Genomic DNA, 23,215 nt, shown 5'->3' on the forward strand with positions numbered 1-23,215 from the left:
CCCCTCACCACTGAGCTCCTTAACTCCCACTCTGTCTTGGGCCCTCTGCATTGAGTCTGACCCCTCACCTCACCTCTCTCCACTCTGAGCGCCTCCCCCACCTCCGCCCCTGCCTCCCCCGCAGCAGCGCCCCCGCACCTCACCTGATGTGAGAACCTGCGCCCTTCGCCCAGCACTCCTGAAGTATCCACCCCACAGGTCTCTGCCCTTTCAGCTGCAGGCATTGTTCTGTGTGCTCTTCCTGCTTCCTAGGAAGCACTGTCCTCTGTCCTATGGCCCTGCCCTCCCCGGGGGCCCTGAGCCTGGAGCTCCTGGAGGACCCTGACGGAGAGCCAGACCTGGACCACTGCTCAGACCCTGCCAGCTGTGGGGATGGGCCAGAGGAGGAGCCGTGGGGACCGACCTGTGACATCCGTGAGCCTCTTGCCCTTCTTTCCAGCCCATTGAGAGAGAAGGGGTGGGAGAAATGTCTGTGATCCATCCAAGTTCTCCTGCAAGGCCTCCCCTCTTCTTTGTGGGGACACTGCTGAGGATCTGGGCTGAGAAGGAGTGATGGGGCCAACAGCAGGCCCCACACAGGGCCCCGGACACCCCTTTCACCACTAGCCAGCATTCTTCCTGCCCCTCTCCCATGGGGTCAGGAGGTGGGTGTCACAGGGGGAGCAAGCCATCCTGGGTGCTTTCTGCTCTTCTCCCCAACTCTAGTGCGAGGCCTTTCAGACAAACTCTCTCTGTGTGTCCTTCTGTCCTGTCTTCCCATGGCTTGCTGACCCCTGGCTGTGACTAGTGCTGGACCTGGAGGAAGAGCAGAGCATGGAGGTGATCCTCGTGGACTCCAGTGAGCTGTCGAGGCCCCTCTCTCCCCAGTCAGGCAGAGGTGGGTTCTCCATTTCTCAGGCACACACCCATGTTGGGCCGGCCTGGTAATGTCTAGAGATCCAGCCTTCTGGAATGGTCCTTATGCTGGCATCCTGCACACGATGGGATAGATGGAATCCTGGAACCCTTTTGACATAGGATGGCACACATGCTGTGTGCGCTCGGTCACATTTAAACCAGGAACCATGAAGAACAAAGGTGCTCTTGTCACTTCACTTTGTTTTCCAGATCTGATTGCATATGAAGTCAGGGTTAAGCAGCGGCACATAGAAGGTGAGTGGTCACATACCAGCCCATGACCAGGTAAGCAGAAATAGTGGCTTCAGCATCGGCACCCCGCCATTGCTGGAAGAAGGCAGCAGACACCCCGCGTGCCCTGTTCTAGCCCCTCTATCCACCCAGGCTCCCTGTGGCTTCATTTAACATGCAATCTTATGGGTTTTTTAAATAAGTGTATTTATAGAATTTTGCAACCATCACTATTTAATTTTAAAACATTTTTCACCTCATAAAGAAACTTCATGTCCACCAATAATCACTCACTTCTCCCCGTCCCCCTTCCATCCTCCCTCCGCCACCACCACTCATTGCCCTGAAATTGACACTGACTCATGGGGACCCTACATGTGTCAGAGTGGAGCTGAGTTCTTCAGGTGTTCAGCGGCTGATGTCTTCAGTGGACGACCAGGCCTTTCATCTCAGGGGTTTGTGGATAGACTTGAACCCCTAACCATTTGATTATCAGCTTAAGCAACCACAGGCCCACTTTGTTTCCCTATGGATTGATTGATTCTGGATCCTTTGCATTTCCATTTGGATTTTAGGATCAGTTTAATTTCTGAGGGATAAATGCTAACTGGGGTTTTATAGTGATCAGTAAGTAGATTAATTTGAAGAGTGTTGCTATTTTAATACTAAGCTTTTGATCCATAGACTTGATGTGTCTTGCATTTGCTAGATTTTTGGTATACTGGTGAGTTTCAGTGCACACTCTGGATAAAGCTGTTTAAGGGCCCCTGGTGGCACATCTGAGTAAGGACTTGACTATTCACTGAAAAGTTGATGGTTTGAAACCTAGACATTCTTCAGAAGACAGGCCTTGTGGTCCGCTTTCCAGGGGCCCTGTCTTGAAAACCTGGTGGAGCAGTTAGTTAGTTGTACTTTGCACTTGGGGTCTCTGTGCGTCAGAACCGATTCTACAGTAACTAACAGCCATCCTTAAGTGTGTCTTTCTTTTGGGTGACGTTGTAACGTGAATGTTCTCATTAGACATCTGCATCTGCTGCGGGAGTTTCCAGGTCTGGACAGAGCACCCTCTGTTCGAAGGAGGAATGTGTGCTCCGTGTAAGGTAAGTGGGAGGCATGGTGGCTTCAGCATGGCCTCCAGGCAGAGACGGAGCCAGCCGCATTTTACTCTTCACCCAGGACAAGTTCCTGCAGGGCCTCTTCCTGTACGATGATGACGGGTACCAGTCCTACTGCTCCATCTGCTGCTCGGGTGAGACGCTGCTTATCTGCGAGAACCCCGACTGCACCCGGTGAGCCTCAAGGCACCCACACCCCGGGGTCAGCTCCCCTGAGACTGGGTGGCCAAGGGGAGAGGAACAAAGAAATCACTGCCCACACGTCTAGAAATCTCCCATCCCTCTCAGCCCATCTGAGCCCAAGATGCAGGAATTCCCCTCACCCCTAAAGAGAAAGATGCCCTTCCAAGTGTCAGTTCCTTCTCAAATATTATAGTGGCTGTAGATCCTAGTCAGACAGGTAAGCTGGCTGATTTGCGTTTGTGGTATTTCTCTTTATTGTTACTATTGCAAAGACATAACTGTTCCTTCGTCATTATGAGGTCAGGGATGGACACTGCACACCCATGACCAGAAGAAGACAAGGAGCATGTTCATCCACGGTCATTACCCCCCAAACAGAGCCCCATGCGTGTGCCCATCGCCTGCTGCCTCTCCCTTCTGTTTAGCTCTTTGTAGGTCATTCTTATCTTTATATCCCCTTTGCTTTTGTCTTTCTAGGGCATTATTGTCTTTGTGACTCCTGCATGCCCCAAATTCTGTCCCCCATCTGGATGCTCCTGCATTTGATTTTGCTGGAGATTCTTAAGCTCAGTCTTCAGAATTGGAGGAGTTGGAGTAAGGCAGTGGTTTAAAGAACTTTTGGAGAGACACCGTTGCCCTTAAAATGGCACGTCTCGGTCCCCTAGTCTCCTGGCTTCCGATACTCTCAGCAGTCCCTCCTTCACCACATGCACCACACCGTGTTCCTTCCCTGGGGCAGCCACTGAAAGGCTACCTTTACCTTTTACAATGAGTCCTGGGTATAATTTCTGTTGTTTATTTAAAAGCGAGGAGGAGCCCTGAGGTTTCGCGGGTGACCAGAGAAACCCCATTTGATCGCCTGTGGTTTTCTGTTTGACTCTAGGTGCTACTGTTTCGAGTGTGTGGATTCGCTGGTCAGCCCCGGGACCTCGGGGAGAGTTCAGGCCATGACTAACTGGGTGTGCTTCCTGTGCCTGCCCCTCCCCAGCAATGGGCTGCTGCAGAGAAGGAAGAAATGGCGGACGCGGCTGAAGGCCTTCCACGACCGGGAGGTGGTAAGAAGTGGGTGCCTCTGAGCTCACAGAACTGAGCAGAAGTGGAACAGGAACTTACTGTATCTTTAATAAGACATACATCTTGTAAATGATAAAACACTAGGGAGCTCTGGTGGCTCTGTGGTAGGAATTGTCTTGCCAATCCAAAGGAACATAGTTCAAATCGACCAGCTGTTCCTTAGGAGAGAGATGGGCAATCTCCATCTGTGAGATTTACTGCCTCTGAAAACCCACTGGAGGTTAGCTGCGAGTCGTTTCCAACTTGATGGTCCATAACAACAACAAAGAGACTAGTAAGAAATGCCTGGTGCTCTCCTTTCAAAAGCCCATGGAAGGAAACCCAGTAGATCAGAAGGGTCTGGTGTGACTGAGGGGAGGTGAACACAGGACCAGGCAGAGTTGTGTTTCGTGGTGCACCCACAGACACCTTCCCTTTGCTTACTAGTTGCAAGATGCCCATTTGCTCTGATGCATAATCAAGTGAAAGGCTTTTAAGTAAATGCTCCTACTCATGTTCCTCTTGGGGAGCAGATGACACTCTGTGGTCTGTTTTTCACAGTCATTCTGGCATGGCAATTGCATTTACGAGTCTGGGAATGAGATATTTCCAGCAGGTAGGAAAATGAGTCCAGGAGAGGTCAACCATGGTTCCCAGGACAGCCACACAGATATGGGGCCTCCCATGGCCAAGCTTAGGAGCCTGGGAACCAGACAGGAGCTGTGGCCCCATCATAGAGTAATAGGTTGAATTGTATCAGCAAAGTAATGTATCTATGTCCTAACCAGTATTTGTGAACATGACTTTGGAAGGGGAGTCTTTGCAGGGTAAGATCATCCTGGGAGTAGCTCTTGTGTGTATCCTCAAATTAGAACAGATTCATAACTCACCTTTCAGCAGTTGTTCAGGAACAGTAAATCACATGGGAGAAGATTGCCCATCTTTCTCCCATAGAACAGCTGGTAGATTCAAACCATGTGCCTTTGGGTTTGCAGCACAACTCCTTACCACTAAGCCACCAGAGCTGCCCTTCCTGGGTGTAGTTTATATTAGAAGCCATTGAGTTGAGTGCGACTCATAGTGACCCTATGAACAACAGATCTGAAGCTTGTACTATCTTGTGCCATCCTCATCATCTCTGACACACTTGAGTCCATTGCTACAGTCACTGTGTCAATTCACCTGTTGAGGGTCTTCCAATCTTTCACCATCCCTCAACCTTCCCACACATGATGTCCCTCTCCAAGAAGTAGCCTCTCCTAGGAAACATGCCTGAAGTATGTGAGATAAACTTTTATCATCTTTGTCTCCAAGAATCCTCTGGTTCTTTGCTTGCTGAAAGTGAGGGGGACTGGAAGTGCTTGCTGCAGAAGATAAAAGACTGCAGCCTTCAATATAGATTGTGTGTCAATGCCAAGAAAACAAAAATTCTCGCCATTGGATTGATAGACAACAGCATGATAGATGGAGAAAAGATTGAAACTGTCAATGACTTCATCTTACTCAGATTCATAATCAATACTCTGGTACCACCAGTCAGGAGATCAGGGGACATACTGCACTGGGAAAGTCTGTAGGCAGGGTCCTCTCCAAATTATTGAGGAGCAATGATATTTCATGCTCATCAAGGACTCCAAACCTGTTCCTGAGATGGTTTTGAAATTCATATAGGATAGGCTCAAGGTCAAATTTTGGCTCCTGTGGACTTGATTTCATTTTCTTCAGCTTCAGCTTGAACTTGCATATGAGTAGTGGTGATCTGTTCCATAATCAGCACCTGGCCTACTTTTCACCACTGATATTGAGCTTCTCAAGTGATTGTTTCCATAGACGTAATCGATCTGATTCCTATGCGTACCATCAGGGGAAATCCATGTGTATAGCCTGTGTTTATGTTTCTTATAAAGTATATCTGTAAGAAATAAGTTGTTGATTGTGCAAAATTCTGCCATTCTATCTCTGGCTTCATTTCTGTCACCAAATCCATGCTTTCCAACTGCTGATCATTCTTCTCTCTTCCCAACTTTTGCATTCAAGCCACCTATTATTATTAATGCATTTTGATTGCATGTTCGCTCAATCTCTGACTGCAAAAGTTGGTAGAAATCTATTTCCTCCTCTTTGTTGATGGTGCATATATTTGAATGATGGTGGCATTCACTGGACTTCCTTGTATTAGTTTGAGGACTAAGGTGCACCTGATTCAGGATATGGTCTTTTCAATCATTCCTGTACATCTGAAGCTGGACAATGAATAAGGATGAGAGAAGAGTTGATACCTTTGAGCTGTGGTGTTGAAGAAGGCTGACTATCCCATGGACTGCCTGGATGTAGAGTGCATTCTAAATCCATCTGGTGTTCTTATAAGAGAAGTGAGAGGGGACTGAGACACACAGAAAAAAGGTAAGGTGGAAAGAGGGGAAGAGATTGGAGAGATTATCTACAGGTCAGGGGACACCTGGAGCCATCAGACGTGGGAAACTTGAGGTCTGGAACAGGTTTCCCCTCAGAGCTTCAGGCTGACACCCTGAGCTGGGACTCCTGCCTCCAGAACCTGGAGGCAATATGTTTCTGTTCTTACAAGCCACCATATGTGAGGTGCTTTGTGACAGCAGCTCTAGGACACTAACACGGTGTGTTTACATTAGACAAGGTCACCAGTTTTACAGTGCTTGTCTGAAAACAAAACAAGTTCCCTTCTTTCCAAGTGCATTAATGATAGGAACTCTGAATCTCAGTATAAGAACAATCCCTATGCTTGAAAGCTCAGGAGGAATTTCATTATACAGTTCAACTATTAACAAATGGGGAGCTAATGGCTTGTGTGTAAAAAGAAAGACAGAAATAGGGAGCTCTGGTGGCCTAGTGGTAAGAAACTACATGGTAATCTCAAATACATGAGGTTTAATCCACCATCAGCCCCACAGGAGAAGGATGACCAGTCTCCCCTGTGTGATTTACTGCATCTGAAAACCTACTGGACAGTCAACTATGAGTCGGTTCCAACTCAATGGCACATAATTAAGAAATGTGAAATAAAACCAAACAAATGATCTCAAGTTGGACAGAAGCCACTTGACTTTGAGTTTCAATGAATCAGGTCATGAGTGCTCACCATCTTTGTGTCCCCAAAATGTCCATTACACCCTGAGTACTGCACCCTCATAACCTATGCAAACCCAGATAAGCCCAGTGCTGGGCTCCCACCCTGCCCTGCCCCCCTCCCTGCCCTGCTCTCCTCTCTGCCCTTTCTCCTTTCCCTCCTCCTTGCCCTTCTCCCTGCCCTTCCCTCCTCCTTGCCTTGCCCTCCTCCCTGCCCTGCCTTGCCCTCCTCCCTGCCCTGCCCTCTTCTTGGCCCTGCCTTCATCCCTGGCCTGCTCTCCTCCCTGCCCTCTCCCCTTCTCTGGCAGCTCAGACCACCTAACCTTCTCAAGCTCCCAACCTCAATCTCAACTTCTCAATTGCATTTTCAGGAGTTGGGCACCCCCCCCAGGTGTGACCTCCTCATTCTTGTCATCTTTGGTGATCCAGACCTGTTTCTGGAGTGAACCAACCCCATGTTTGTCTGGAAGGACTGTGGCTGGGAGGTGGTGTTCCAATGTCTAGTGTGAGCAGCTGTGTGCTCAGTGGGGCTTCTTTGTGGCTGAATTCTGATTGCTGCCCTTGGTGCTCACAGGCACTGTGACATGCAAGTGCTGGTGGCTGTGTGCTAAAGCATCAGGCAGCTCGCTGGAGCCAGGCCCCGCACATACGATGGGAAGCTGGTGCCTGGAAAGCAGATATGATGAGCTCAGAGCCTCCCATGGAAGCAGCACATTTGGAATTTCCTGGGTTTAAGCCTCCGAATTTGAGAATGACAAAATGAGTGTTTCTCTGAGGGCAGCATTGTCTTTCTTTAAGGGTAGAGATGGCTCTGAGTCCCTTTCTTCCTTTCTTCCTCTGTAGTGTTACTGCTAGAACCAGCCAGGGTGGCCACGCTGGCAGCCCTGCCTTGGCTCAGCAAGGGGAGCTCTTCTGCTGGGCTGCAATTTTAATTGTAAATAAGTGGTAGGAAGCTCTGGTGGCCTGATGGCAAGAAACTGCACTACAACCCTGAAAGCATGTGGTTCAAATCCACCAGCTGTTCCACGGGAGAAGAATGGGCATTCTCCTCTGATGTGATTAACTGCCTCTGAAAACCCACTGGAGGGTCAGCTCTGGGTCGATTCTGATTTTACAATACACAACAACCACAAGTGGTTGGGAAAATTTCTTTTTTTTCCTTGATGAACAGGAGAGTCCTTTTGAAATCTATAAGACCGTGCCTGCATGGAAGAGAGAGCCAGTCCGGGTGCTGTCCCTTTTTGGGGACATTCAGGAAGGTGAGTTCAGGGTTGTCCTGAAGGTGGGTCTTCAGGGCATCTGGGCTGGAGGAGAAAGTGTCCATGGCACCTGTTCTCAAGAGTCCTACCCTGAGCTGGAAGCACAGGTGACCCCTGAGCAACTACAAAGAGCGTATGTAACAGCCCTGAAAGTTGATACTTGGGGCTTAGGAAGTTGGAAGGGCTGGAGCGCTCTAGAGAATTTTGAGGCAAACTGAGCTTTGAAGTGCGGAGGGGCCATCATCTGAGGGAATCACCAGAGGGTCCTCTCCACGAGGCAGGGAGGTGTCTGCAAGGCAAAGCTAGAGAGCTGGTGGTGATGCACATGATCTTTTCACTCAGGCTGGGGAGGGGGAGATGACACTTAGGGCCACAGTCCCCAGTCTGTGTCCTACTCCCCTTAGTGTACTCCCTCGTCCCAGGAGCTGGGGTTAGGTCCCATCAGTCCAGACCAATCCCCCATGTGACGGTAGCACTGCGCCTCAGGGGTTTCTAGGCAAGGATGGTGAAACTCCATCTCACAGACTTTGGGCATGTTAAGAGGGCCAGTCTTTGGAAAAAGACATCATGCTGGGAGAGGTGGAGGGTCCTTCCCCTCAAGAGAGAAGCATTCAAAAAGAAAGTGCATAAAAAAATAGAAGGATAACTAGTAAAATGTTGGAGGAGGGCAAGGGAGGAAGGTTTGGGAGCAGAGGGGTAAGGACAAGTAGGGGTGAAATCATAGGGTCACATCTTTGGTGAGTAGAGGAAGGGGTAAAGGAAATGGGAAAGATTCAGTGTGAAAAAGACAGGGTAATGGTGGTCATAGTCCAATGGCGATTAATTTTATAAAATACAAGATGTGGGAATGATTGTATGAAACATAGAGTCAATAAAGGAAAGTGTGAAACACACACACAAAACCCCCAGTATGTACATGAGTGAAGCTTAGTGTATTTGGATAATTAAATGTATAAAAATACAGGGTGGGGGGAAGCAAGCAAAAAGGTGAATGGTATTGAAAGTCATTAACGAGGAAGAGTGAGCCCAGCTCCTCATTAAACTGATCTGGTCTACCTGAAACCAAGGGTCACACTTCTCTCAGGGTCATTGTTTGATACCTGGTCCCACCAAGCCACCTATGGGTGCCACCCCACCTTGAGTGTCTGACCTGCCAGTGGGCCCTGTGCTAACCTCCAGATGCTGGTGTCTCAGTGGCTTCCATGACCTGAGTGTCCAGGGGTGGCACTATGGTAATGTAAATTACCATAAAGTGGGTATCTTAGAGCAAAACAAACATGCCCAATTCTAGAAGCTGAAAGTCCAAGATCATGTTCTCAGTTAGGTGGTTCCCTTTGAGGCAGAGGGTAGACCTGCCCCAGGCCTCCCTCCTGGCTTCTGATGGCTCCAGGGGCTCCCTGACTTGCAGAGGTATTGCTCCGATCCATCGATCGCTGTCTCTCACACAGCCAGCTCAACCTCCTGGTGTGTCTAGCTCTGTATCTTCTCTTATTTTACAATGATATCAGTTACTCAGATCAGGGCGCAGTAGGATTTTATGTTAATGAGTTAGATCCTCAAAACTGCTATTTCCAAACAAGGTTCTATTTACAGACACAGGAGGATTAGGACTTTAGCATATGTTTTGGGGCATGCAACCCAACCCATGACTCCCACCTTTTCTTCTGGGTCAAACGGGAACAGGAAGAATCCACAAGGACAGCCTGTAGTCTCAGTAAACCGAGTTGAGGGATAGCTCCGCTCCGAGCTTTGGCTAAGGGTCCTTCATCAAGTCTTCACAACAATCCCATACTGCAGATGGGAGTAGTGGCATGATGTCCATTTACCCCAGAGGGGGCAGCTTGCCCTGGGTCACGCTTCTGGGCAGTGAGCTGGAGGGAACAGTAGTAATTGGGGTATGTGACTGCCATGTGGTCTCTCCATCAGAGATGCAGCTTCTCTGAGTTCTTTGTTAAGGCCTGTTCCTGTCTTCCCATTCCCCTCATGTGGCCTTGGTGTCCTGCAGCCCAGACCTGCCTGTCTCACAGCCAACGTGGGCCCCGCTTCCCAGCACATTTCCTAACACACTGGGTGACGCTGCAGCCCAGGAGCACCTGACTCTGCAGTCAGTGTTGTTAATGTCCGTGGAGTCAGCCCATGATTCAAGTTCATGTTCATGCGAAATAGAAGAAAATGCTGCCCGGTCCCGCACATGCCTGCGATCAGCTGAGGTCCGACCTTGTAGACCATACAGTTTTCATTGGCTGATCTTGGGAAGTGGCTGCCAAGTCTGTCTTCACAGTTTTTCTTACTCTAGACGTTCTGTGGAACCCTGCTCAGCATCGTAGCCACATGCAAGCCTCCGCCGACAGGTTGTTGTAGTTGTTGTCGTTGTTGGGTGCCTTTGGGTCGTCTTGACTCATAGTGACCCCTACACACAACAGATCTGAAGCTTGGCCGGTCCCTCAGCAGCCTCACCATCTCTGATGTGCTCAAGTCCGTTGGGACAGTCACCGTGTCACCCCATTTTGTTGGGATCTTTCTCTGTTTCTCTGGCTCTCATCCCCTCCCAGCATGATGTCCTTTTCCAAGAACTAGCTCCCCTGACGACAAGCCCAAGCAGACGCCCTGATGGGTGGTGGCTCCCTGTGAGGCTCCTTGTCTGTGAATCCAGCTTGGGTGATCACACACCAGACCCACTGTGTCAAGTCAATTCTGACTCATAGCAACCCCTCCAGTGGGGTTCTGAGGTTGTAGTATTTACAGGAAGAGACTGCTTATCTGTCTTCTGTGGAGCAGCTGGTGGATTCGAACTGTTGATCTTTCAGTTCGTCTGGCAAATTAAGCACTGAATCATTAGCGACCCCTTAACATCAATCACTGGCTTCCCCTGAATCAGTTCATGGAGACGGCGCCTGTGTCAGAGCAGAGCTGTGCCCTCTGAGCTTTTGGTAGTTGATTGGTCAGTAGCAAATGTCCAGATCTTGCTTTCGAGACACCTCTGGGTGAACTTGAACCACCAACCTCTCTCAGTCGATAGTCAGCACATTAGTTGCCGCACCGACCAGGAGCCCCAATAGGCTTAAGTCTCTAAAGTCAGTAGTGAAGCTTGCTTGCTTTACTAACAATATGACAAACCGTGAGAGTGAAACCCTCAGCTTTAGTCCCTCACCATGCCATTAAGAAAGTACAGTTTTCTTATTTAATTACATGCTGTTGTATTGGTGTTGGTGTTCATTCTATCCCATATGTGCCGCTTTGCATGGGGTTTTTGAGTCTGTATGCTCCCAATAAATCTAACACTTCCCATATTTCTGGTTCTGGTATTGGAGCAGCACTGTAACCCAAATTGGTGCCTCTAGCAGTTCGAACCCACCGGCTGCTTCCTGGGAGAAAGATGTGTAATCTCTCTAAACCTCTGCAAACCTGCCACTGGGTCAGCTATGAGTTGTTTCTGACTTGAAGGCAACGAGTTTGAGGATCGGAGTTACAGTTAGTCTCTCTGTTTCCCTGTCTCTCTCTGTACAGAGCTGGTGAGCTTGGGCTTTCTGGAGGGTGGTTCTGCTCACGGACAACTGAAATACCTGGATGACGTCACCGACATAGTGAGGAGAGATGTAAGTGCTGCCCACAATGGGTCAGGGGTTGCCAACGAGAGAGACTAACTGGAGAAGACGGGTAAACGGGGTGGGCAGGAAGGTGGGGAAGGGCCTGCACATAGCACCGCCCCAGGGTCAGGCAGGGAGGTCCTTGGGCATGTCCTGGGAATGAGTTCCAGGGAACAGTCGTTGGCTGGCTCAGTCACTGAGGTCACCCCATTGTAGGAGACATTCTCATGGTCCCCACAATCGCCCAAGCCAAGAGCAGGTGGTTGCTGGGCAGACCTCCTCATCCAGTGTTTTGGCATGTTTCCACCACACGGCATTGCCAGGACTTTTGCAGCTGGAACAGCAGTGGTTTTCATAACGGGGGGTACTGCTCAGCCAAGAGGGACTATGCCTACTTCTCCATCTGAAATACACTGAAAATACCAAAACATAGAGTCTTTGGTGGGATGAATGCCACTTTGAAAACCTATGTGGAAAGGACAAGGTGCAGCCCCAGGAATGGGCTCTTTTTCCCTGTCATCTTCTGAGACCCAGGCGTGTTCAAAGAATGTGCTTATGCTGAGGCTTCTCTGGGGCACATCTCCTGGTGCCAGTCTTCAGCCTCCTAGAAAAAGTCCCCACCAGTCCCTGTGTCACCTCAGGTCCTGAGCAGGGAGGCCTCAGTTGTGATGGTGGAAGGGCCTGGGCCTGTCATGGGCTGGAAAGGACAAGGTCAAGAGGCTCCTGCCTCCTACCTCCTCCCCAGTGTCTGAAAGCAGATCGGAGAGCAGGGCAGCCTCTAGGTTCTCAGGTGGGAGGGCGAGGATGCAGGGCTTCTGTGACCATGGGTGGGGGCAGGGAGGCCTGGGAAGCAGAGGAGCTAGGACCCCGAAGGGCAAAAGGTTTGAGATACATAGAGGTCAGTGGGGCAAGGATCCAGGGAAGCAGGGAGATTAAGGGGCAAAAGGGCCAAGAGATTCCAGGGCCTGGGGAGGAGGGTGCTGGGAAGGGCTGAGAAGGGCTGGAGAGCAGGGAACTGGAAAGGGGGTCAATAGGCAGGAAAGAAGTCCATGTAAAGATTCTATTTGGCTTCTAGAGACCCCTTAGAGCCTCCAGGGGCCCCTTAGAGCCTCGTCTGGCCTGGGAACCCATCTCCCAGTCATGCTTGGAGAGACACAGGCTTCACTGTCTGGGGGCCCCCATCCTGATGTCCATGTGTGAAGGCATGCCCCACATACTCACCCCTGTGGGCCTCACCAAACCCTTGACCCCATGACCCCACCCGCAGTGTTCCTTTAGACCTCCCTCCATGGGGCCACTCTGGGCTGCTCCCCTATTGGGGCAGGGGTGTCATCACAGCATCAGCCTCCCTCTGAGGGTTGGACATTCAAGAAAGGGACCGTGTCAGGCCTCTGCAGATGTTAATCTTAGCACAATTACAGGGAACTTGGAGATACAATGAGCTAAGACTCCTAGAACCGTACCGCTGATGATGAACTTTCTCTTAGTGAGAGTAATTATGGTTCAGGCGGGTAGAGTCAGCTGGTGCCAAAACTACTACTCCTGACTTCATCTCCTCTTCCCAAAACACTTTGAAATGCATCATGAGACACAACATGCTTTGCAGAGACGGGAAACAGAACGCACACCAGGGGCAGGATCTGCACACTGACCCACGAGGCTGGGCTCCCAGGCGGGCGCCTTCACAGCCTCCAACCCCACACCTGGGGATAGCTCAGAGGACTTCCTGTTCTGATCAAGGGCACCCGCTTGGGGAAAACTGGATGTTCCCCTCAAGACACTGCTTTCTTCCTCCTCTTCCATTCAGCAGCACAACCTGCTCAGTCATAGCTTATACTAGCTGGGCGTGGGGTGGCGGGTGGATATGAAAACAGTAGCCGCTTGTGTGTAGACTGCTAGGCAGTGTTAGTCTTGGGTCACCACCGACTCTCACCTCCCTTGCATCCTGTCCGCACCCCCACCTGTCATATTTCATCTCAGTTCTCGTAGACCATAAGGCACACTCTGCAGTCAAATGCAGGAGGGCTTGTCAGGTTGCAGTAGTAGGATAGAATTTGCTTAAGAAACATTTGGCTTCTCTGAAAGGAGAATGTGGGTTTGGTTCATGGCATTTGGGCTTTGGCTAAGTGATTTAGGGAAAGTATATGGGTCTGTTCTGGCCTGAGTGTTATTAGGAAATTGTGGTGACAATGACTAGGGATAAAAGAAGAAGAATCAATGCCTTTGAGTTGTGGCACTAGAGAAGTGTATTGAACGTACCATGGACTGTCAGGAGAACAAATTGGTCTGTCCTGGAGAGGGTGAAACCAAGCTACTTCCTGGAGGCAAGGATTTTGAAGCTCCATGAAATACTTTGGGCACATAGCTAGGAGGAACTAGTCCTTGGAGAAGGACATCATGCTTGGAAGGATGGAGGGACAGCGCAGGCAGGGAAGACCCCATGTGACATGGATTGACACAGTGACTGAGGGAATAGGGGCAGGTGTGTTGGAGACAGTGCGATTGGCTCAGGACAGGACCGGGTCCAGAGCTGCTGTGCACAAGGTTGTTCTGAGTCACAGGTGACTCAACAGCACATGACAATAACAAGATTAATTCTTCTGTAGCTTGCAGGCTAAAGGCATAATAGAAAAAGAAATAAGAATCCTTCATGTCTTCCCAGAGTGGGAATCCTGAGTTACTCTTGTGATTAGAGTGTCTTTGTCTTATTGATGATCAGATGTGACTGTAGAGTTGTCTTCTTCCTCCACAGTTGTGGAGTGGTTGATTGCTGATGTTCTGTGGAACTGGCTGTGCTCACCAGGGAGCACACAGCATGGCTGTTAGCAGGTCTGGTTTTTTTCTTGAGCAATACACACACACACACACACACACACACACACACACACACACACACACCAGACACAACCGACAACCTTTCAGCAGACAGTACACACAATGTTCAGCCAAACACAGCAGACAACCACAAAGTGGAATATACATGCACTGAAAAATGCACACAACAGACAACATATATCACACTCACTTGAACCTTGGGGTCCAGTGTGTCACCCTCCCAGGACCAGTTCTTTGAAGGGCAATGCCTAGTACAGAGAGTAGCCACAGGTACCGCTTGCTGTGTGGAGGGGCCTCTCAGAGTCCCAGCCTCCCAGTGTTCACGGCTCAGTCACAGGTAGTGTGACAGTGATGGGGATGTCTGTGGCAGGTCTGCCCTGGGCCCTGTCACTGCCGTGGTGTTTCTGGACTGTATGGGTACCTCAAGCTGAGCATGTGCCCAGTTAGCCTCTGTTTTCTAGAAGGAACGTTTGCCCTCAGTGCTCACCAGCCTCTTGCTAAGGTGAGAGCATGCCCACAGCCTTCTCCAGCACCTGTCTTTTGCAGGTGGAGGAGTGGGGCCCTTTCGACATCATGTACGGCTCAACGCCGTCTCGCGGCTGTGCCTTCAAGCGGCCTCCTGGTAAGAGAGCATGGACTGGGGTCACTCAGTCACCTCTTCTCCCAGCCACCTCCTCGGTATCACCTGTGACTCTCCTGGGAAGATAGAAATTTCAAATTGTTTCCATTTTTAACATAGCTTTATCGAGGAAATTGCACATATCGAAAGTGTGCAGTTAGATGAGTTTTGGTATGTACAGAACCACTGCTCTGGCCTGCATGCAGCTTGAGTGCATCATCACCCACAAGGGCTTCCTCAAGCCCGCTTGTCACTCTTGCTGCTCTACCCAAGGCCCCTCACAAGGCAGCCACAGATGTCACCATAGGATTCTGTGGTCCCTGGACTCGACTTTGTCAGTGCTGTTGAATCAAAACCAACTCATGGTTGACCCTCCAGCAGGTTTTCAGAGGTTGTAAACCATGTAGGAGGAGATTGTCCTGTCCATAGCTCTCCTGAGGAGCAGCTGGTGGATTTGAACTCCCTGCCTTTGGACTGGCAGTGCAACACCTTACCCACTAGGCCACCAGAACTCCTACTGTTCCCTGGAGTTGTGTTTAAACAGGGCCTCCTTCCCCCTTGCTTGTTCTTTGGACTAGCCCCATCATTTCTTAAGGAGTCCTTGCGTGGTGCAAACAGAAAGTGTGCTGTGCTGCTCTTCCAAAGGCTGAAGGTTCAGGTCCAGCCAGAGGCACCTCAGAAGAAAGGCCTGGTGTATTGTTTCCAAAGATCAGGCATTGAAAACCTTGTGGAGCACAGTTCTACCCTGACACACGTGAGATAACAGCAAGTGGAGCTGACCAAACGGCAGCTGGGTTAGGATGAGTCTGCTCTACGGCCTGAGGGTGGAGACTTCGCCCCTCTCTGCCCCAAAAAGCTCTTATTGCTGCTGGTAGAGTTAGAAATATGGGCAAGTGGGAGTGGGCCCCCAGGACCCCACTAAGTCTTATCACAGCTCTCCTCTTGCACCCCTCCCCTGACGCCACACCCCCATCGGCCTGCCTGTCCGTGACACCGCCCTCCCTCCACAGGCTGGTACCTATTCCAGTTCCACCGCATGCTGCAGTATGCGCGGCCCAGGCCCGGCAGCCCACAGCCCTTCTTCTGGATGTTTGTGGACAATCTGGTGCTGACTGTGGATGACCACGTCGTGGCAACCCGCTTCCTGGAGGTGAATGCAGGGTGTCCTCTGAAAGCACAACCGAGCAGGGGTCTCTCTGATCCTGTGCCCCTGTGCGAGTGTCTCTCCTCCATGGGACACCTCGGCCTGGAAACTGAGGCACAGCCTCACATGGGCCTCTCAGGACACGAGCCTCCCATGTGACACTGTGTTCTCAAAGTGTGGCTAGGTGGGGCTCATTCCCTCCCCTGAGCCTGTCCTGTCTGTCTTTACACATGTGCACAGCACACTCACACATACACATCCATGTACACACACCACACATAGTACACATTCACTCTCTCACACACACTCATTCACCCCCACTCTCATGTATGATCGCTCACCTGAGAACAAGCGTACACATCCCGACACGTGCAGACACTCATACATACATTCACACACCAACATCCACACTTGAGGGCACCATAGCATGGTGGTTTGTCTCCAAGTGTGTGAATCCTGGTGATTAGAGCAGCCACGTTTGGACTCAGAGAACTATCCATCAGGGCCAATGGCCCCAAGTTCCTTCCTGGCTCCTCCACAGCCCTCAGTACAGGATTGCCCCGTCATAAATTGATGTTCCCTCCTATCAGGGCGTCTCCACCACATGCATGTTGTTCACACTTCTGACAAATCTATCTAAGTTTACAGTAGAAGTCCCTTCTTCCCCCTGACCCCCAGTCACCTATCCTCCACCGTTCTATTCCTTGGTTTCCTGACTGTCCTTCCAAAGTCCTTAATTGCAAATACAAACAAAACTGAGTATACACACCATTCTGCACATTTCTTTTTTCCATTTACCAACTCTTTGGAAACCTTTCCATTGCAAAAAGTAGCTTCCTCATCCTGTGCTTTAATTGTATCTCTCTCTCTCACACTCTCTCTCTCTCACTCACTCTCTCTCTGTGTATGTGTGTGTGTTTGAGAGAGAAAGACTATGAGAGAAAGAAATTTTCTTACTTATGTAAAGAATTTTTTTTATTTTATACTGGTTTACATACAAAGTTCATATACATTGTTTTTCACACCAGATCTTTCCCATTTACCTTTACCCACCCCTCCCATCATCCATCAAATGAAGAGATTTTCTTTTACATTAAGCTTTAACTTTATTTAACATAAAGTTTCATTATCATTAAACTTTTAAGTTTTCATGTGTGTAGATTTAAAGATTTATTTAGTCTGTTCTCTATTGGTGTGTAATTGAGCTATTTCTAATCTTTTGTTTTTACAAACAATACTGCAATGAAGAAGTGTGTATGAGAATTATAATATGGGAGAAATTCCAGAACTGAGATTTCTGGGTCAAAAGGTAAATTGATTAGTAGTTGTTACAGATATTGCCAACTTTCCCACCATATGTAGGGTTGTTCTGATTCACGGTTCCACCAAGAGAGGATGAGGAGGCCACCCTCCCTTCATGCCATGCACAGAATGTGTCATAAAATGTCCTAAACATTTCTTGTTAAGTTTATTGCCAAGCACTTTATCTTTGGATCTCTCGAAAATACTGAAAAGTAGTGATATCAGTTTGAAGACTAAGGTGCAGGGAATTCAGACCATGGTCTTTTCAATTACTTACTGTGTACCTGAGATCTGAATGATGAATAAGGACAGAAGAAGAATTGACGTCTTTAAGTTATGATGTTGGAGAAGAGGTATGTCTTGGAAAAGGTGCAGCCGGAGTGCTCCTTGGAGGCAAGGATGACAAAGCTTCATCTCAAACACTATGGACGTGTTGCTAGAAGAGCCAATTCCTTGGAAAAGGATATCATGCTTGGAAGGGTAGAGGGTCAGAGAAAGAAAGGAAGACCAGCATTGAGATGGATTGACATGATGACTGCAGCCATGGGCTCAAGTGTATGAGAGGAGGTGAGGATGCCACAGGACACGACAGGAGTCAGGTCTGTTGTTCATAGGTTTGCTATGACTTGGCGGCACCTAATAACAACACCATAGCACGTGGCATCTACCACCTTACCCTTTAACTGGTTGTTATTTGTATGCACTGTTAATTCCTTTGCATTAATTTTGTTCCTACTTCCTTATTGGAGTTCCTTGGAGAATGTAGTAATTTTCCATTTCAATTAAACTTTCTATTTGATCTTATCATCATACAAAGAGTGACCAGGATCTTTTTACTAATTTTATACTTCAAATGAACAAATCATTCAGGAAGTTAGACTCTATAACAAAAGCTGTGGCAGGAGGATCAGAGGAAGACTTGTCCACATTCCAAGTTATTCAGATAACACAATCTTGCCTGCAGAAAATGAGGACTTGAAGCACTTGCTGTAGAAAATACACAACTATAGCCTTCAAAATGGATTACATCTCAACATCAAGAAGCCAAAATTCTTACCCCTGGAGCAATATGATGATGTTGTTGTTGTTGTTAGGTGCCATCAAGTCAAGGACATCTCATAGCAACCCTATGAACAGTGGATCTGAACCCCGCCCTATCCTGTGCCATCCTCACACTTCCTGACACACAAAAGCAGCAGTCACTATGTCAACTCATCTGGTTGATGGTCTTCCTCTTCTTCATCGATCCTTTCCCTGTCCAAGCACCATGTCCCTCTCCAAGGAATAGCCTATCCTAGAAATATACCCAGAGTATGTGAACCAAAGCCTCACCATGCTTGCCTCCAAAGAGCACTCTGGCTGCACTCTCTCTAAGACATATTTTCATAGGTTTTTCAAAGGCTTAATTTAAGAAGTGAATGACCAATCCTGCTTCCTAGTCTGTCCTAACCTAGGGGCACTACTAAAATATGTCCACCATGGGTAGTCCTTATGGCATTTGATACACCACTGGCACAGCTTCCAGTATCACAGCAACTCACAAGTTATCTCAGTACAGCAAACTAACAGACAAATGCCGTACCAATTAGAATAACGCTCTCCCCAGATGTAACAAACTGCCAACTTAGTTTGTAACTCTAATAGCAAATTAATCTTCACACTTGACTGTTAATTAAATAAAAACAAAGCAACTAATCTTCCAGAATCCAACTGCTTCAGACAGGAGAAAATATTGACACTATCAGTGAGACATATTGCACTGGGAAAGTCTGCAGTCATGGACTTCTCCAAACTACTGAGGAGCAATGATGTCATTTTGAGGACTAAGGTGTGCCTGACTCAAGCCATGGCCATTCCAGTCATTTGTTATGCATCTGAGAGCTGGACAAAGAATAAGGATGACAGAAGAAGAACTGATGTCTTTGAGCTGTGGTGTGGGGGAAGAGTACTGAATATCCCATGGGCAGCCAAAAGAACAAACAGATAGGTCTTGGAACAAGGATGGTTAGAATGCTTCTTGGAGGCAAAGATGACAAAGATCCATCTCATATACCTTGGGCATGTTGCTAGGAGGTGGTATTCCTTGGAAAGGGACCCTCCATGTTTGGAGATGGAAGGTCAGTGAAAATGGAAGATCTCAACCAGATGGACTTGCATCCTGACCGTAGCAATGGGCTCAAATACGTCAGAAATTATAAGGATGGTACAGGATAGGATAGGGTTCAGATATGTTGTTCATAGAGTTGCTACCCATCACATTTGACCCGATGGCATCTAACAACATACCTCAAATACCTTTCTCTTGCCTATGGTTTTGGCTAGCACTTCTCCAACAGTCTTTCATCACATTCTTTTCTTGTTCTTGACTGTGAGAATGTTCTAAGTGTTCTCACACTAAACTGATGCTGGATTTTTAGCTGAAATAACTATCTTTTTAGGAGCCCTGGGTGGTGCAAATGGTTCATTGATTCCTCAACAAAAGGCTGGAGGCTCAAGTTCACCCACAAGTGTCTGGGAAGGACGGCGTGGCCATCTTCTTCTGAAGAGATAGTCACTGTGGACCCTAATAGGGAGCTCTGGGAATGTGGTCCATCGGCAGTTGTACTGCAAACCCAAAGGCTGTGCCTAACTGGGGGTAAAAATCCACCAGACTCCAAGAGGGAAAGGTGGGCAGTCTCCTCCTATGAGTCAGTTCCAACTTGATGGCAATGACTTTTTAAATTTGGGAACCCTGTGGAGCACGGATTGAGTTGTTAAGGATTTCCTTTTACTTGGATCCACAATCAACATTTACAAGTAGCAGCAATCAAGAAATCAAAAGACATGGTGCTCTGGGGAAATCTGTTGCCAAGGACCTCTCTGCAGTGCTAAAGAGCAAGGATGTCAGCTTAAGGATTAATGTGGGCTTGACTCAAGCCATGGCATTTCCACCAAAAAAGAAGACCAAAGAAGAGCTGATGCCTTTGAATTGTGATGTTGACAAAGAGTATCCCATGGACTGCCAAGGTAACCAGTCTGTCCTAGAATGAGAGCAGCCTGGGTGCTCCTGAGAGGTAAGGATGCTGGAACTTCATCTCACACACTTAGGGTGTGATGTCAGGATCAGCTCTTGGAAAAAGACATCATGTCTGGAAAGGTCAGTTAACGAGAGGAAGACCCTCCACACTGACACAGTGACTATGACATTGGACTTGAGCATGACGGAGATGGTGTGGATGCCAGCATAGGACAAGGTTCAGATCTGTTGTTCATGGTCCATGAGTCATGGCCCATGGCACCTAAAATCACAGCATAGAGCGTAGACGTATTCTGACACATGGGAGGTTGTCATTAATTGGAGTTGACACCACAACAACTGTTATATTTTGGCTTACATATATTGTTGTTGCGTACTCCATTTCAGGTTCACCAAAGAAGAAATAAACACTATTTTATTTTAAATATGGTGACATAAACATAAAAAAATACATTGTTGTTGTTGTAAGCTTTCTTTTTAGATATATTTTATTATGCTAAGGAACTTTTTTTCTGACTCTCATTTTCCTAGCATTTCTATCAATAATACCTGCAGAGTTTTGTCAGAAGTCCTTTTTAATGGTTACGGATACAATATGATAATTTCCCCATTAGATCTACTAATAAATATTCTAAGATATTTTCTAATACTAATAATAATCCTCGTGTCGCTCGGAGGTGAACCTGACTTAATTCTGTTGAGCAGTATTTCATTTAGAAGTCTTGTATCCAAAAGTATGAAAGAGGCTGGGGTTTAGTTTCCTTGCCCCACATGACCTCTGCTTGGATTTTGCTATCAGTGTTAAACTTGCTTCAAAAAAGAATCTGGATAAATGGTTGTAGCCTGGAAATACGTATATTTTTTTTTCCTGAGGTCTGACTTGGTAGGTTAACTATGTAGGAATAATGAGTTTTCATGGCTTAGGAGGGCAAGAATGATAATAATGAGTAATAAATCGGGATGGGAGTGTCAGAGGCAGTGCCATTGGCACAGGATAGAGCAGGGTTTGGGGCTGTTGTACATAGGGTCACTATGAGTCACAAGCAACTCGATGGTACATAACAACAACAACAACTGCCAACCTAAAGGCAGGCCGTTCTAATCCACCAGCTGCTCCATGGGAAAAATATGGTCAATCTCCTCCCACATGATTCATTGCTACTAAAACCCTACCGGAGAAGAAGCATGAGTCAGCTCCAGCTCAATGGTACATAGCAACACCACCATGTGGGGATGGAAGCCTGTAGATTCGTGGTCTTAAAATGCTACGTTGGCTTCCCCCCACCCCCCACCACCTTGAGGTGATTTCTGTGAATTTGTAAGCCGTGTAGGCAGACTGATGAGACAGTCAGTCTGGAATGTTTGTTGACTGTATTCTGAGGGCCAGGAAGGGCCTCATGCCGCTGAGGCCTGTGGGAGCTGGGGAGGGTGACGAGAGAGGACTGGGGGTTCTTGTCCTGCCAGGCTCATTCACAGCCGTGTTTCCCCTCAGACCAAACCTGTGACCATCAAAGATGTCTGTGGCCAAGTCATTCAGAACGCCGTGCACGTGTGGAGCAACATCCCAGCCGTGAGGAGGTATTCATTGTGCTGACCTTTCAGAGTGTGAGGGACGTTGAGCCAGTGCTGAGCTCAACCAAGAGAACAAAATTCAGAGAAAAAAAAAACACTGTAGACAGTGCAGTGCCCAAGCAGACCTTGTGCCCCGAGCCACATTCTGGTTCTCACAAGTGCAGCAGTTGCCTCTTTTCTTCCATGCCTCCTTCTCAGGCTGGATGGAGCCCTGAGCAGTGGGGGTGGAGAGGTACCCTCATGGGAAGTAGCCATCCACTGCCAGCCCTCAGGTGGACCAACATAGTCCCCAAGCCGCCCAGGATGGAAGGATGGGGAGGGCCCTGGGCAGAGCACCTCATTTGAGATACGTAAGGAAATCAAGAAACAATCTGACTCCAGCTGGGTGCCCTGGCACACCCAGGGGTGTGTCCTCCGACCCCCACCCACCTCCAGCACAGCAGCTCAGGGAACATGGCTGTGGGAGCTCTGCATATCAGTAGTCCACAGAGTCCTGTAGACATGAGGCATTCAGACACTCCCAGGCCCCCAGCCCCAGTGTGTTGTGTCTTTGTATGGAGGCTGGCCCAGGGAGGGCCGCATCCTGCCCTGGGGTGGCTTCCAGATGGGAAATCAGGGCTCCTGGGCGGGGCTGGCCCTTGTGCTGACCTCAACCAGTCCCTTCCCCCACCTGCTTCATCCAAGGAAGGGGCAGATGCGCGGCTGCTCCCCTTCATCCTGTGATGCTGCAGACACTCTACCATTACACAGACAGATCACAAAAGATGCAAGGATCTTAAAGAGAAGTTTATCTTAGAGTTCTCAGGATCATTGTGGTCACCTCCTGATCTCTGATGTGCACATGTTAAACTCCTACTGTGAGCCCAGGGCTGTGTGTCCCCACCCTCCCTGGTGGTGGCTGGCTCTGCTCCCAGAGGCCCACGTGGGTGGAGAGCTTGCATAACTCTGTGATGCCTACTGTCTCTGTGACGAGTGTCCTATCTCTTTGTAGCAAGGACTCACCTCTGGCTGCTGAAGAGGAACTGTCCCTGCTGGTTCAGGACAGGTCTCGAAGCAAGACCTCCGCCGCAGGCCCCGCCACGCTGGTGAAGAACTGCTTTCTCCCTCTTCGAGAATATTTTAAGTATTTTTCAACAAAACTCACTTCCTTTCTGTAAATGAGTCATTATACTGTGGGGAAAAAACCTGCTTTTTCTACAACAGAAACAACTTTCCTTAGTTCTTTATATTTTTTTTCCCCTTCCTTTGATTATTATTTTGCTTGTTGGATTTTTGCTTTCTTAGGGTTGTTATAGGAACT

The 23,215-nt window shown here is 48.5% G+C and overlaps 1 protein-coding gene across 1 annotated transcript in view; it reads left to right on the forward strand.

Annotated features, from left to right (window-relative positions):
- Positions 1-272: 272 nt before the first annotated feature.
- DNMT3L (DNA (cytosine-5-)-methyltransferase 3-like) overlaps positions 273-23,215 on the forward strand; it is a 37,130-nt gene continuing 14,187 nt past the window's right edge. The window contains exons 1-12 of the mRNA XM_006898427.1: positions 273-414; positions 788-877; positions 1,108-1,152; positions 2,149-2,228; positions 2,305-2,417; positions 3,310-3,481; positions 7,753-7,840; positions 11,348-11,436; positions 14,809-14,884; positions 15,892-16,031; positions 21,836-21,921; positions 22,907-23,068. Coding sequence (XP_006898489.1) covers positions 273-414; positions 788-877; positions 1,108-1,152; positions 2,149-2,228; positions 2,305-2,417; positions 3,310-3,481; positions 7,753-7,840; positions 11,348-11,436; positions 14,809-14,884; positions 15,892-16,031; positions 21,836-21,921; positions 22,907-23,068 — 1,283 coding nt within the window. The remainder of the gene's footprint in view (positions 415-787; positions 878-1,107; positions 1,153-2,148; positions 2,229-2,304; positions 2,418-3,309; positions 3,482-7,752; positions 7,841-11,347; positions 11,437-14,808; positions 14,885-15,891; positions 16,032-21,835; positions 21,922-22,906; positions 23,069-23,215) is intronic.

Source organism: Elephantulus edwardii, unplaced genomic scaffold, assembly GCF_000299155.1.
Source record: "Elephantulus edwardii isolate Elephantulus edwardi_28Jun2011 unplaced genomic scaffold, EleEdw1.0 scaffold00228, whole genome shotgun sequence".
Lineage (NCBI taxonomy): Eukaryota > Metazoa > Chordata > Mammalia > Macroscelidea > Macroscelididae > Elephantulus > Elephantulus edwardii.